Source organism: Phaenicophaeus curvirostris, chromosome 5 (assembly GCF_032191515.1).
Source record: "Phaenicophaeus curvirostris isolate KB17595 chromosome 5, BPBGC_Pcur_1.0, whole genome shotgun sequence".
In the NCBI taxonomy this organism is placed as follows: Eukaryota; Metazoa; Chordata; class Aves; order Cuculiformes; family Cuculidae; genus Phaenicophaeus; species Phaenicophaeus curvirostris.
In genome coordinates, this window is record NC_091396.1 from 41,359,602 (window position 1) to 41,374,545 (window position 14,944).

Consider the following 14,944-nt stretch of genomic DNA (forward strand, 5'->3'; position numbering starts at 1 on the left):
GCAGAAGAAAAGGAGCTACTGGGACAAATAAAATGTTTGAGGAAATTATGACTTATTTATTTATTACAAAAGGTTTGAAATTAAATTTGCACTAGAAGTTCTTTAATTGATGTCCACAAACTTGAAAGTACACTGCATCAGAGAGAAGAGACATCAAAATGCAATGTTACAGGACCTCCAGGTAGCAGGAGCAAGAGTTCAGAACTGCTCAATAAAGATGCCCGGATAACTGACGACAACTGCCTGCAATTTAGACAACCAAGCAAACGTGTAAGCTATTGTTTAGGGTCTAGAAGACAACATTGCTTGAGGCAGGAGACAATTGCAGATACTTGTGACTTTTTAATGATGCAGAAAGAAGAAAAATACCACAATGGAAACAGGAAAGGCTAGGATGCTGCACTCATACTGTGTTTAAGCATCATAGTTGGAAGAAGTTAGAAAAGCTTCCTCTGTTTTCTCTGGGTGGTTCTACATAACAGGAAAATGGTGCTAACACTTGGCAAAAAGAGGAGTTTTCTTTCATCAATTCCATTGATGAAGGCAATATTACCGCAGCCATCTTAGGGAGAGACTTTAACCTTCCGGTCTGTTACAAATTGGAATGAAACAGATGGTAACAGTGCAGAGCACTAATGTCAGCTCCTACCTAGGACATAGGATACAATATATGGATTGTTGACATGTGCAATAAATATCATTAGGGTTGGTCGTGTCAAGACTTTTTTGGGGCTCTTTAGATAATGTGGCGCGTGGATTATTGGCACAACCAAGAGCTTCTGTACTCTGCAGTGTCAAGAAAATCTTGAGCACCTTTTGATGAACAGGTTATTGATACTTTATGCTGCAGCTGCTTCAGGGGACTCCTTAAGGGCACATTATGATATTGTGGCTGCACACTAAAACCCCATGGTAAAAATACAGAGGAACATTTTCACATGGTTACTGTGAAACTGCCTCTAAAGGGAAAAAAACCCAAACATACTGTTGGTTGAAGTCTTGAGTTTCTGGCTTCAGCTGGTGCTGTATGGACAGGTCATAACCTACTTGCTCCTTCCCACCCTAGAAAACAGGATTTTATTATGAAAATACAAACATACCCTTAATTATCACAGCAGTCAGAGGTGCCACTATAATATATTAGCTTGTATTTTAAAAAGAGTATAAACCTTTATCACTGAAAGTGCTGCTCTGTGCTGTTGATATGCTTGAATTTATGCAATGAGCTGGTAAACAGCAAAATCCATACTTATCTTTACCTACACAGGCATTAAAGGTTAGCTCAGGGGGGAAAAAAAAAAAAGGAAGGAAACAAGGGAGGAAGGGAGGAAAAAAAATAGTATTTCCTTGCAGCCTAAGGTGAGGTTAGAGCCCTGTTCATGGCAGAACTATGTGCCATCTGGTCACCTGGTCTCATATTCTAGCTGTGAAACAGAAGTGGAAAGTCAACATAGCAATGGTGTTTTGTAGTGACAAACTGGGTTGGTTTCCTGAAATCATTCAGGACCAGACCTTCAGTTCCTGCGGGATAACTGATTTTCACATATATGAGCATTCCCTGCTTCTACAATGAAGCACTGAAGCCTCAAAACCCTTGAAGGAAGTACTGCAGCCCCACATAGAGATATCAACTTTACTGCGTAGAATGCAGATGCAGTATATAATTACTTCAGGGGAAGATTTTGAAATATTTCTATTATTAATGAAGTCTCTAACTTGTTTCAGGAAGTTAATTGATTGTTTCTCTGTTAGTCCCACATATTTGCAGTACTGTGTTTCCAGGTCTTATATGCATAGATGAGTTAATGGAAACCAGTTCATCTACGGGTACCAGAATAGCACAGCAGTTTTCTGTGGATTTCCATCTTGTCTTCCATTGGTTTTTTTGTGTAAGTCTTGCTGAGACTTTTGTAGTGCTTAGGGCATTTGTAAGGTCTCTGCTTTGTGATGTGTAATTCCATAGGAACTCATAGTCCAGCTTTTATTGTTGCAAAGGCTCTCATCTCCGTTATCAGTCTATTTTCACCAAACTTGTAGGAATTTATTTGAGATCTCTGTCCACTGTCAAATCTAGTAAAAAGCTAGCCAGGGATTGGAATGCTGTTAGTAGAACAGACAGACAAAGACATGCAGAGTAGAGGAAACTAATTTCAAAGTTGGGAAAAACACTTCACAATCCAGAACTCAAATGGTTATAGTTTTGTATAGTTTTGTTTGGTTGTTTGTTTTTTTTCCGTGGCCCTGTAAACCTGATACTTAGAAACTAGCAGGTTCTTAATCATGCCAGTCCAGATTCTTCTTGTTTCAGAGATCACAGAACAAAGGGGTCAAGTGGCAGTAACAGTTCTGGAGGCTTTTATGTACCAGTCTTTACTGGAAAAGCAAATGGCCACTTTAATTTAGTCCAGCTGTATATGGATGCTAGAAGACTTCAGAGTGGGCATTTGTAGAACTGTTCCACTCTCCTGTAGTTGGAGAAAGAACTGGTATAGCAAATGGATCTTCTGCATTAGTACAAGAATTAATGACAGATGGAGGAATTCTTAGCTGATTAGGACCAGATTCTGTCTTTTTTGCATTATAGCATGGGATAGAAGGTTGAAAATAAGAACACAGGTGTCTCTTTTTTACCATCTGTCTGCCAAGGTTACAGTTAGAAACAGCACTGGATCGAGTAGACTTTGGATTTGTTCCTAATATTCTGTGTACTTATTATGTCTACATTACGTTGTCCATAAAGTATTCTCAACATGCTCTTCTTTCAAGAAGAGTATAAATCAGAATGATATGTTAGGCAAAGAACTGAATTCAGTTTCTCATTCAAGTCTATTTTCGTTGTCTGTATTGCCCTCTAATAGATTAAATATGCTAAACATAAGCCCCTCATCCTGTTGTACCCTAAGCACAACCTCTCTACATCATATGTATGAAATTGTGTAATGAAAGTGAGAATACATGTACTCAGTTCTGAGGCAGAGGTCTACTTCTAGCACGCCAGTTGCCAGGATCCATCAGCAGAGCATCTGAGTACCTACTGAGTGCAGGTGTTCTTTTGAGTGCAATTAACTCTGTATCAGAATTTTTTCCCTATATTTTTTCACCTAGGTTTTTTAGACAACAGACATTTAGGTACCTATATTATTTACTTTCACATAGTGTCAGATTGTGTATATTGAAAGAAAAGCTAACCAAACATGCCGGCATACAATTAATATGAGATCGAATTTAATGGAGCTTACATAAACTGAAATACTCAGACATAACCAAAGGGCTTCAAACTTGCAGCTTTGGAAACAGTAAAAATCACAAAAATACTTGCTGCTCCCACAGTCAGTTGTGCTTGTGTAGGTGCTTTGACCTGCACTGAATTCCAGTCAGATCAGGTTCCTACAATCTCTTGCTGTGTGGTCTGATGTGCAGGTCTGGGGACTCAGACCTCATTCTGACAATTCTCACTATTTATTATAGCTCGTTATACTGGATCACATTATTATTTCAGTTTTGGCACTTATGGTATTAAATATTATGCAGATGCCTGCATTGTCAAGTCCTTTACTCAGAGCAGCACCTCTTGGTGCACAAATGCATATGACTGGGATATTAGTACCACTGAAGGGCAGTAACCACTAGACACTTGAATCCTGTGAATCCAAAGCAAAACCAGTCCACAGCCAGGTATAAATGTAATCCTGACCCAAAGCAACCCTATTCTCAGGGTAAGAGATATATAGTAATCACTGTAGCAGAAGTCTCATCCTAAGTAGATACTGTTGATTGTATTAGGTGTCATGCAGTTATTAGCATCACAGTCTGCTGTCCAAACAGTCTGGAGCCAACACTAGAAATACTATGTAATTGAAGGGTAGGAGCTCATCAGGAGTTGGCATCATAAAGATGAAAGGTCAGTGCTTTAATACACAACTCCCACAAAATTGAATTTTAATTAAGTGCGACAGTGTTGAATCCCTCCCTCAGGAGTCCTTTTTCTCCATTTTTCTTTACACTAATATATATAGCCCTTCTCTCAGAAAAGAGAATAGAAACAACAGAGCATAAATATTCTGCCTAATAAGATTTTAACTTCAGAGGTTTTCAGCAGTGGTTAGTTTAGCATGTACTAATGTAAATCAGTGTTTTGTTTTAGTAATGAATCATTTATGTGGAAGAATGGACAATGAAAAATAGCATTTGTCAATGAGAACAGCAGTTTTTAACCTTTTTGTGAGTGTACCAGTGAATTCCAAAAGTTGTCCATTGGTGATTTAATACTGTGTGGTGAATTTAAGTCTATAGCAGTAAGCTTACTTTTCTGAGTTACCTTTCACAGCTCTCTCAAATAGTTCACGTTGAAGTTGTTCAGAATTAATAGTTCAGATTGTTCAGGATGTTGAATAGTTCCGTTTTCAGTTTGAATAGTTCAGGCTGAAATCAATCAGATGGAAAACCACAGACTGAATGCCACTGATACAAACAGGGAAAGTGCAGCTTAATGAACTTCTTGCAATAAAACTAATATAAAATTGTCTGCATGTCATGTAAAAGATTACTGTATCACTTACCATTTTCTACTTGTTCCCAAAGAGGCAAAGAAAGTAAACTCATATTTCCTATCTCTCACTGGTGGGTACTACTCACTCTTTAAGATATTTTACTCAAGAGACATTGCCTCCTTACCATCACTGAAAAGCAATCCAAGAGGTTCAAGTTGTACCAGGTCATCAGACAGTTTATATCTTAGTACCGTAGAGGCTTAACATGTATGTTATTTATAACCTGTGCAGCCAGCTGACTTAAACAGAGCTAATGCTATACTGGGTAAAACATCTACCACTTTGAACAAATAGTTTAATACCTTTGATGCACACGAGTGTGTCTTTTACATGAAAACCTGTCTGAAGAATTTCAGCAGTTCAGCCCAGCAATTTAGATCAGTTAATCTAACAGAAGCATAATAATTAGCAGAAATATAGAGGATATAGCAGAACAGTGCAAGTGCTTGACCAAAAAAATTCATGGAGATAATTAAAGAACATCTGGCTTTTATCGTGTAACTCAGTTTTGTTGTTCTTATCTGTATTTTGGCACTGATTCAGTTGTCTGAATGTTGTATGAAGGGGTTTGTGAAAAAAAATTATTCTATGATAAACCGGGTGCAGAATAGTGCAATCTGTCTGTCTTGGATTATTTTTTTTTTTCATGTTGGTAAGCCTCATTATTTCTCTCTTCTAATAGCATTGCAATATAATCCAAGGATACTTTTTTCCCCTACTGTGGTGCCAACTTTTCAGCAAGTCTAATAGCTTTCATAGTGCAGTGTCCTCTATGCAGTCAGAGTGGTTTGGGATTTTGCAGCAATACAGAATGGCCTTCTAGAAAAAAATTAAATTGCTGTCTACTAGGAAGAGATCCCTAAAAGTAATTTATTGCTTTTGTATACAAAAAGTTGTCAAATTCTTAATCTCTGATTTTTTTCTTGAACTCCCGTTGCTTAGAGATTTGTAATCTTTCTGTGATTCTCAGGCTCATCTCTGACATTTGTCAATCTATTATCAGTGAATGAAGTGTGAATAAACCTTAAGAACCTGAGAGCCACCTTTAAACATTTTTCTTGCCTCTAATCTTTCCTCCTCTGCACTCTTTACTTTTGCAATGGTTCTGATCTGGAATAAAATCTGTTTTTCCTAATCAAGTAGTAAATCTGCTCCTGCAAGTTTTTGCTGCTTTGGTTACATAAACATACGTATGCTATAAGTCTCGTGAAAGATTCATCAAGGGAGTCAGTAAAGTTTACTTCTCCTTCTTCATTTCTTGGCTTCAAGCTATAAAGCAGACTTCCTTATTATTGACATGTCTCTTTTTTGGCATTTCCTTGTTGTCGTAAATTGCATTCTGACCACATGAGCAAAGAGCACGAAGACGACAAATTAGGAAGCTGGCATCAAAGTCCATTCTAACCACATCCTTTGAGATTATCCTCTTACCTCATCTTTTTTACCGCAGTCATTTTGGTGCCAAATATGTGTCATTAATTCACAAGGAGCCTACAGTCATGTAGCCATATAGCTATCATGATGGACTGTGACTGAAAAAAATGGCAGTGTTATGGGAGCCAAAAGCAGGGTTTTCTGTGTGCTTGATACTGAGATACTCAGTGGTAAAAAGCTTGTAGCCCAAGGAATGCTGCAGTAAGTCCTATGCCTTTTAATTTTCTTTGGGTTTTCTTCTGTTTTGTTTTCTGCAAGGGATTAAAAAGACTGAAGAGGAAGAATAAAGCTGTTAGAGATTTTTTTAAAGTCAGCAGATAATCAAACTTGGTTGCTTATTTTTATTCATGTCTATCAAATACATCCCAGGTAAAGTCCTATTTCCAGGAACAATACTTAGGTTGTCTCAAAGTATTTAAATGTGAAAGCCCAAAGTTAGATTTTCCACAGAAGTAGTTATGCTTTTGTATGTATGTTGGTGTTGCTGGAGGATATTACTCTGATATCTTAATAGTGAGAGGACAGTAGATGAGCACTGAGACTTTGAATCAGATTTCACTATTTATGCCTTTTATTTCATTTTAAACCCCCATCCAAGAATGGTTCCCATGTTGAAATTAAACTTACTTTGTTGTTGCTTGCTTTAGTAAATCATGTTTTTCAAGCCATGCTGGAACACAATAAATAAATTATGCAACGATATGTTGATTATAAGAGGGACTATTTGCTTTGGTAAATGTCAGTTGCATTTAATACTGCCTTTCTTTTATAAAAGAAGAGAGAAATATTTTTGCTGTTATTGAATGTTGTATGTCTAATTAGTGACAGGCTTTGTCCTCGAATTAATGCTCAGCTCAAGTTATAATATCATTATGTCATAACAGTGAAAAATTCTAATTAAGATGATCTGTTTGCCAGGAAAAAGTTTAGTATATCAATTAATCTGTTTTATCAGGGGGAGTATTCCCTTCCCCAGCCCCTATCTCTTGATCAGAGCCTGAGTGATGAGAAACACATCACAGATGCATGCTGCATTGGACAAAGAACACAGGCATGCATTTAAATCATGTATATCTTACTTTTTACTGATGTAATTGTGAAATATGTTCTTTTTGCATTCATAATTAGGGGGTGGAACAGATGGTGAAGGCTTAGTTTAAAATAATCTGTCATTAAAATAACGTAGCCTACTGGTAATTCTTCACTCTAACTGGAGTTTAGGTCAGGGTAACAGGGTTTTTTGCAGCATTGGAATACACTAGAAAGAATTGAGGACTTCATGGATAGTTTGAAATATGATGATATTCTCCAGAAGGACACTGTAGTAAGGCTCCAGTGAATTAAATTTGCCTGTAGTGGGAATATGCAAAATGGCTGGGACCAAATTCCTCTGACAAATATAAATCTATTTATCACAATGCATTATACATTAGGGCATATTTGGTCAAAGTAGTACAGCGGGTTTCATATCCTGAGAGGAAATACCCTCACTATTCTACAAACACTGTAAGAGGAATTTAGTATTTTGGGTTAAAAAGCTGTGCTTCACATTTTATTATTATTATGATGTCAGAGGATATAAACTTTCATTATTGGCATTATTATTCATAGGTGCTGTAGCTAGTGACTTGTACATCTCAGTCTCACTTTCTTCATGCCTACCATATTGACTTGCTGTTATCCTAGAATCACTAGGTTGGAAAAGACCTTTGAGATCATCAAGTCTAGACATACTTGTCCACTACAAAATCATATCCCTAACCATTTCATCTACTTGTCTTTTAAATACATCTAGGGATGGTGACTCAGTCACCTCCCTGGACAGCCTGTTCCAGTGCTTGATAAACATTTCAGTGAAAAAGTTTTTCCTAATGTCTAATCTGAACCTCCCCTGGTGCAACTTGAGGCCATTTCTTCTCATCCTATTGCCTATCACTTTAGTGAAGAGACCAACACCCACCTCTCTACAATAGCCTTTCTGTTAGTTGTAGACAGTGATAAGGTCTCAGCTTAGCCTCCTCTTCTCCAGGCTAGAAATCCCCAGTTCCTGCAGCCATAAGACTTGTTCTCCAGCTTTGTTGCTCTTCTCTGGATGCTCCGGGACCTCAAAGTCTTTCTTGTAGTGAAAGGCTCAAAACTGAACATAGTATTCAAGGGGCAGTCTCACCAGTGCCAAGTACAGGGGCAGAATCAGTTCCCTGGTCCAGATGGCCACATTGTTTCTGATACAAGCCAAGATGCTATTGGCCTTCGTGGCCACCTGGGCACACTGCTGACTCATGTTCAGTCAGCTGAACATGTGAGAAAGGAAATCTTATTCCAGTCCTGTCTAGTTAGTGTAGAACAGTTTTCAGGAATAGAAAACTATCTCAATAAATCAGATACTTGCATGTCTCTAAAGCTTTTATTTTAGTGTTTCTTTTAAGATTTCATTCTCTGACAGCTTTGAAGAAAGCATATAGATTTCAGCGTGGTATTATGATAAATCTTCTCAAGGAGGGGCAAGCATTAACATTTGTGTTGGTTCTTTTTCATCTTAATCCAACCTTTGTTAATAATCAGAAAATTCTACATCGTGGGTAAGAAGATGCAATTAACCCTTTGACCCCAGAATCTTAATTGACGCCTGTTGAAAACAGTGGGCAGTTAAAAAAAAATATTAAAAAGTAGCCTGTGGTGATTGAAACAGCATAATGCATAATGATTTTCTGAAATCAAAAGTACTAGGGAACTTCAGCTTTAATCACATTTTGCATAAAACCAGTAAGTGTAGGTTTAAACAAGAAGTTGTCAGTCTTCTTTAAATTGGATTGTGCTCAAAATTGGCATTTGGGGTCACCCAAATTAACTCAAAAGTATTTTCCTAACAGACAATGCTCTACCTTTACATTCCTGGCCTCTGCTTCAATGAAAATAGGACATTTTATGAAAAAATTGTTACCTTTGCAGGCTCTATTTCTATACTGTAGTTGATGATAATTGTGGAAATCTGAAACTAGAATCCTATCTGCCTTTCAACTACAGTGGAGCTGTTCAGAAATTCTGACTGTAAATAACACCGTGGAACTCATTTTAAGAAAATGAGAGAGATATGAAAGCTGACTAAATCCAGTACCCTTCTCGTATTTATTGTGTCCTTATACATAGGTAATATGAATAACACTTCCAGAGATTTCTCATTAAAACAAAATTGTTTGTAAATAGGTGATATACAATGTATCACATACTTTTCTTCAGTATATAACATAACCTTTGTTATGTTGCCTGCCACCTTCTCTGAAGTCTGCTGCTCTCTTGGCATGCAGAGAGGACGCACGCTTTATGAAAAATTGAAAAATTTCAACACGCATTACTTAAATAATAAATATTCATAAATAATACCTATGAATAACGAATGAGACAGTCCTTCAGAACTACTGTTTGACCTGTATAAGGAACAACAACAGTGTCACTAAAGTGGTCCATCTCAGCCTTTTCATACTGGTGGGAGGAACTGCCTTGCATTGGAAAGTGGCTATTTCTCCCCCTACTTTTTATTATAATTTTGCTTAGATATTAGGGCTTGAGCTTAGTACTTGGAGTCTTTATTCTAATGTTTTTGCATTTTGGGCATGGAGGTAGTTGGCAGTTCCATTAGCTATTAATCAGTGCCTTTTTCAAATTACAATGAAATAAGCTTATTGATTTTGCTCTATTGAACAAAATGCTGAATTTGGTCAGTACTGGTACCCAAGCATAATTTTAGGGAGGAGGGAAAGGAAATAGAGAGAGAAGGGCTGTCCACAACCTAGGAGTCTCAGTTGGCATAATGAACTAATTTTATGGTTCGGGAAGTGACTAATCAGGCAAGAAGCCAAGGAAGTTGTGGGTGTGCTGCATTGGCCCTGCCAGTTCATCAGTGGTGCCTCCTTAGCATCTCCTTGTAAAACTAGGAGGCAAAAGAAAGGAACAGTCTGCCAGAAAGAAAGAGGAGAAATGAGTAAACAGTTAGAATTATTTAACTGAAAGGAGAGAATCAGAGCCAATGGCATGAAAAATTAGCAACTGCTTAAGATGTCTAACACTTATAACTTTAACACTCTTCCCAGTTGCTGATGACTTTCCAAACTCAGTCATGAGATATTGACCTGAGACATTTTTATTTATTTATCTTTTTCTAGCAAAACTGGTTTCAGCCAATACCAAAACAACACTAAGGAAAACATCAGTGCCTAATCAGTGCTTAAAGCTTTAAACTCCTGTTTCATTAAGAAGCCTGAATTTCTAAATAAGATGATGTGTAGGAAAGAAACAGGAAAGGCATCAGTGATTCAGACAATTTTTTCTTCTTGCTGTTCTTAAAAGCTCTATCCAGATATGCCAGGCAATTACACAGTAGTGCAGTGTACCAAACTGAACAGATCATAAATGTGCTCCAGTTGTATGTAGCTTTTGAGTGACATAGCAAGGGGACTGCACTAAAAGCCTGGATATGTAAAATCTGAGAAAAATGAAGTTTTTTTTGTATGATACACAAGTAACCTGTGAAACTGCTTCCCTCAAGATATCATTGAGCCAAAAACTTAACAGCATTAAAACAAAAAAGTGTTTGGCACGCTATTTATAAAAAATAATTGTAGGAAATAGCAGATATGGTAGTCATGCCAACTAGTAACCACCTGAGGTTAGAAAGAAACTTTGAGTAGGCTTGTCATTACCTACATAACCATTATGGATATTTCAAATATTGTTCTGAAGCATCTAGGTACACACTGTCAGACCTGGGAAAACCAACCACTGCAAATAGTCTGTAAGTCTGATTCAGTGTGGCAATTTATTTTTGCTCCTGGAGAATGGCTTTCAAGGAAGAACATATATCGGTGACCAGGGAATCACAGTGACGGTTCTTAGTTTTATTTCTAACAAAATACTAAACCAATTTCCTCAAAGGAACGTGGGACAGAGCACCAGGAAAGCTTAAACCAAGACCGTTAAAGTTTTACTCTTCTGATCTTTTTGTGATGGGGAAAGTGGATAGTAGCAAAAATAATTATATATAGTGAGGGAGATCAAATGTGAGAAGGCTTTGATTGTCTTGTATGGATCTAAGTTTGAATTTCACTGTTCCAAATTTTCCACCTGTTATGGATGTTAAAATTCAAGAAACTGATGTTAATCATTTGAAAAGAAATGATGATGATTTATAAGAGGCCATAAATGGCTTGCATAATATAAATGTTTTTACATGAAGCAAATCTATGCAGATTTACATTTTTATTAATTCATAAATATAAATTAGTCTTTCTTTAATGCAGTGTCTTTAGTGAGAGTTTGTTTTCCAATATGTGGTTTATTCTTTTTTGAAAACACAGATTTTTGAACTAATTCCACCACCTACTATATCAGAGAGGGGTGAACACTTGCCAAAGACAAATTCTGACCAGCAGCATGTTAGAAATTAATCAAGGAGGAGAAGAATAAAAAAATAAACCCCTCAGAAATCACTGGTTTTGTATTTGAAAAGCAGTGATATGATTACATGACTTTGCCATCATATATCTGCATCAAATTTGTGTGCATCTTTTATTTTTTCTTTCAAAACCAGCTTGATCTCTCAAATGCTACAGTTATATTTTTACTTTACATATGCCTTTACCCCAAAGGGATGTTTGAGATTGGTTTTGGGGGATTGTTTCTTGTTCATCCCCATGTTTGAGTTATTTTTTTATTCTTTTAGTTATTTCAGCTTTCTTAATTTCTGGAACTGTGCGATTTTACTTTTTCAATAGTGAATCCTTGTTTGCCAATAATCACCCTCATAAAAAGCATAAAGACACACATAGTGTAAAGACAGACACATAAAAAAAAAGTAAAAAAAAGTAAAGACACGTATAGTGTATGAAAGGTAGTTTCTTGCTAGTGAAAATTTGCCGTTATTCCGTGAGGTATATTTCCATCTTGATGTGCAGTGATTTACACTATAGTCAGTTTAGACTATAGTCCATTGTTTATTAACTGCATTCATGTTTCAAAAGGTATGCATTAATCTGTGTAGTTGTATTTTGCTCTTTGCAGTTACAATGGAAACCACATCCAAAGACTTGAACCTGTCAAAATCTGATCTAGAGTTTTACACCAAAGAGATGAAATTCATAACATATCTATAGACCTAAACTGTAAACATATTTGACAGTAATCTGCTGATTGGCTTTGTTTGTTGTCTCACAAAAGGAAAATGGTGTGTGCGTGCACAAGAGTGTGTGTGTGTGTAATCCTCAATTAATTAGCAAATTATTGAGGTCCATGGTGGTTTGAGTGATGGCAGGATTTTATTTTCTTGTTTTCAGTTTTTGGAAGTGGAGATTTGCCGCTTTGATTCTGGTGCTGGGGGGGATTTTCTTACATACTATTTGATTGGAAGCTTATTTGTTTTCCCTATGTATTTGTTCCTGTGAAAAATTGAAGAACATTTTATTTTTCTGTATTTCTTCTGTCATGCAAATGAGATAAATTTTATACAGTAAATGGCAGATGTAGTCATGACCATAAGTCTTGAACTTTCTAATTTACTCATGTGCTGTTTGTTAATATGTAGACAGAATATAAAGAATTGTCTTAAGGATTTAAATGAAAAAAACTTCCATAGAGATCAGAGTATTTTCCTGAAATTGTTCTGTGATGTCATTATTTGAATCTATTTTTATCTGGAATTTAGTGTTTTTTATTAATCTACTCCCTTTTTTGTCTTTTTTTTCCTTACTCTATAGTCCCTGGATGGATTTGTATTTGCACTAAATCAAGAAGGAAAATTTTTGTACATTTCAGAAACCGTCTCCATCTATTTAGGCCTGTCCCAAGTAAGTACATGCTTTTGATTCTAGAACATAATTGTGTATGATGCAGTCTTCTGTTTATCATTCTTAAAGAAATAATAATTGATTTCTGTATTTTATGTGGATTATTGCATTAGTTATTTAAAGTCACATCTGAGAAGTAATTGAAAAACCTATTATCGGTATTCGATGTTGAGATAAGACAAACTTGTGCCTGAAAACTTTTTGCCATGAAGGATCATGATTAATTTATTGAGAACAAATGAATTTTCTTTTCTCAGTTGTTTTGAACTTTAAACCTCTATACCTGATAGGAAAGGGACACACTAATAGTTCTTCCCTTGTGTCCTATTACTGGATGTTTATGGAGTACCCTGCATTATCCAGGGAGCTGACACAATGACAGGGAGTCATTTGGAGTCAAGAAATCCTGAAAGAGACCATTAAAATGTCTTGCAGGAAGGGTTCCGGCAAGGACACGTTTTGCTGCTTTCACAAATGCTTACTAAAACAAAAAGACAAATTTATGAAATATAATTGTTTGGGTTTTTTTATTTAATTGTTGACAACTGTTTTTTCAAAGATTAAAAGGCAGGACAGGAGTGGGGGGGAACTGCTTGTTGATGCTTATTCCTGATCTTGCAGCATTCAGAAATGTTCAGGAAGGACAGCTTCTTTCTGCTTGTACTTAGAAATGCAGCAGAAAGATTTTGCATGATGATTTTCAGAGTAGGATAATCTGCTTCTGTTGCAGTCACCCTGAGGAGAAACAGAAAAAATAAGGTAATATTTATTTCAGCTCCTTTAAATTGGGACCCATACTGCTATGAAGAGTATATCAACTGTCAGTTTTGCTGCACCCCAACAATAGTGAAATGGTAGATTTTTACATTTGGTGCAGAAAAAGACTAATCTTAAATATTATCTGGTGAGGATCTGAATATGGGTTCATTGCCTCCTCGAAGAACATGCAAGCAATTAGCTGTAATAAGTTCAGTAATTGTTATATTTTTGCTGGCTTTAGCAAACCAATTGATAGAAATGGAAACAGAGCTGTTTTTAACTCATGTCAGTATTCCTGTCTTTCATTAAAGTCTCTCATTTTGTAATAAACTTTAATCCCTGCCTTAGTCTGTTTGGGAGTCAGTATCAAGAATCTCAGATTTTGAAATTGGTATGCCACCATGTTTCTAATACAGTAAAGAATCAGAACTTTAATGTTTATTATTGTCTTATGCTCATATTAATCTGTTTTATGCATCGTATCCAACGAAGTTTAATAAGCCAGTAAAGAAGAAGGATGGATAATTAGTTTAAGCAGGTAAATGATAATTAGGAAACTCCTGAAAGGCATCCATTATACACTAGCTTAAAACAAATTTTACAGCCCTGGTTAGTAGTGTAATCCAAATTCTGTCAAGGCAACTGCATTTTCTGTAATTGAGATGTGTATGTTTGCTTTGCATAACAGATGGCTCTGTATGCTTAGACTGATAGCTAGGAAAATAATAATTGCATTATTCTGGCCAAAAGAATATTAGCTCTTGGGTTTTGGCCATTTCAGTCAGTCCTCCTGCCAGCACAGCATATGCACATATATGGATTGGATTTTCAAGGAAATTGATGCATCTGGAATAGTGTGGCCATCTGAAATATCATCTGTTCAAGAAAAATTTGGCTTTAACCCTATGCTAGTCTCTTGTTAAAAGCATTTTCTGCCACTGTCTTTTTAACTATATGAGTTCGTAAATGTTTCCTTACTCTGAGCTTACATCACGCTGTTAAGAATTTACACTTGATCTTGATCCCCAAATACATTTCAAACAAGGGTTTAGATAAATAAATAATTGCCTTTGTATCTTAGAGTATTTGATATATTACAACAAACCTTTCCTTGTGTTCACTGTGGAAAGTATTGATGGGAAAACTACTGAAAATCATAAGCAGGACTGTGGACTTCCTTGCAATAATAGATGAAAAACACTGACATCTACTAAAATATCCGTGATGTTTGCTGTTCTTCTCCTCTGTCTTTATTTTGTCATTTTGTATTTCTTAGACCTACTGTTTTCGTAGTTTTATTAGATTGTTTTATTGGTAGAATATTATATAGCTTGGTCTCTGAATAATGACAAAAGAAATGCTGTT

At 36.2% G+C, this 14,944-nt stretch overlaps 1 protein-coding gene across 4 annotated transcripts in view; it reads left to right on the forward strand.

Annotated features, from left to right (window-relative positions):
• Positions 1 to 14,944, forward strand: part of NPAS3 (neuronal PAS domain protein 3) — a 617,745-nt gene that overhangs the window by 415,960 nt on the left and 186,841 nt on the right. For all 4 annotated transcript variants that reach the window (XM_069858438.1, XM_069858439.1, XM_069858441.1 and 1 more), the window contains one exon: positions 12,731 to 12,820. In XM_069858438.1, the coding sequence (XP_069714539.1) occupies positions 12,731 to 12,820 (90 nt within the window). The remainder of the gene's footprint in view (positions 1 to 12,730; positions 12,821 to 14,944) is intronic.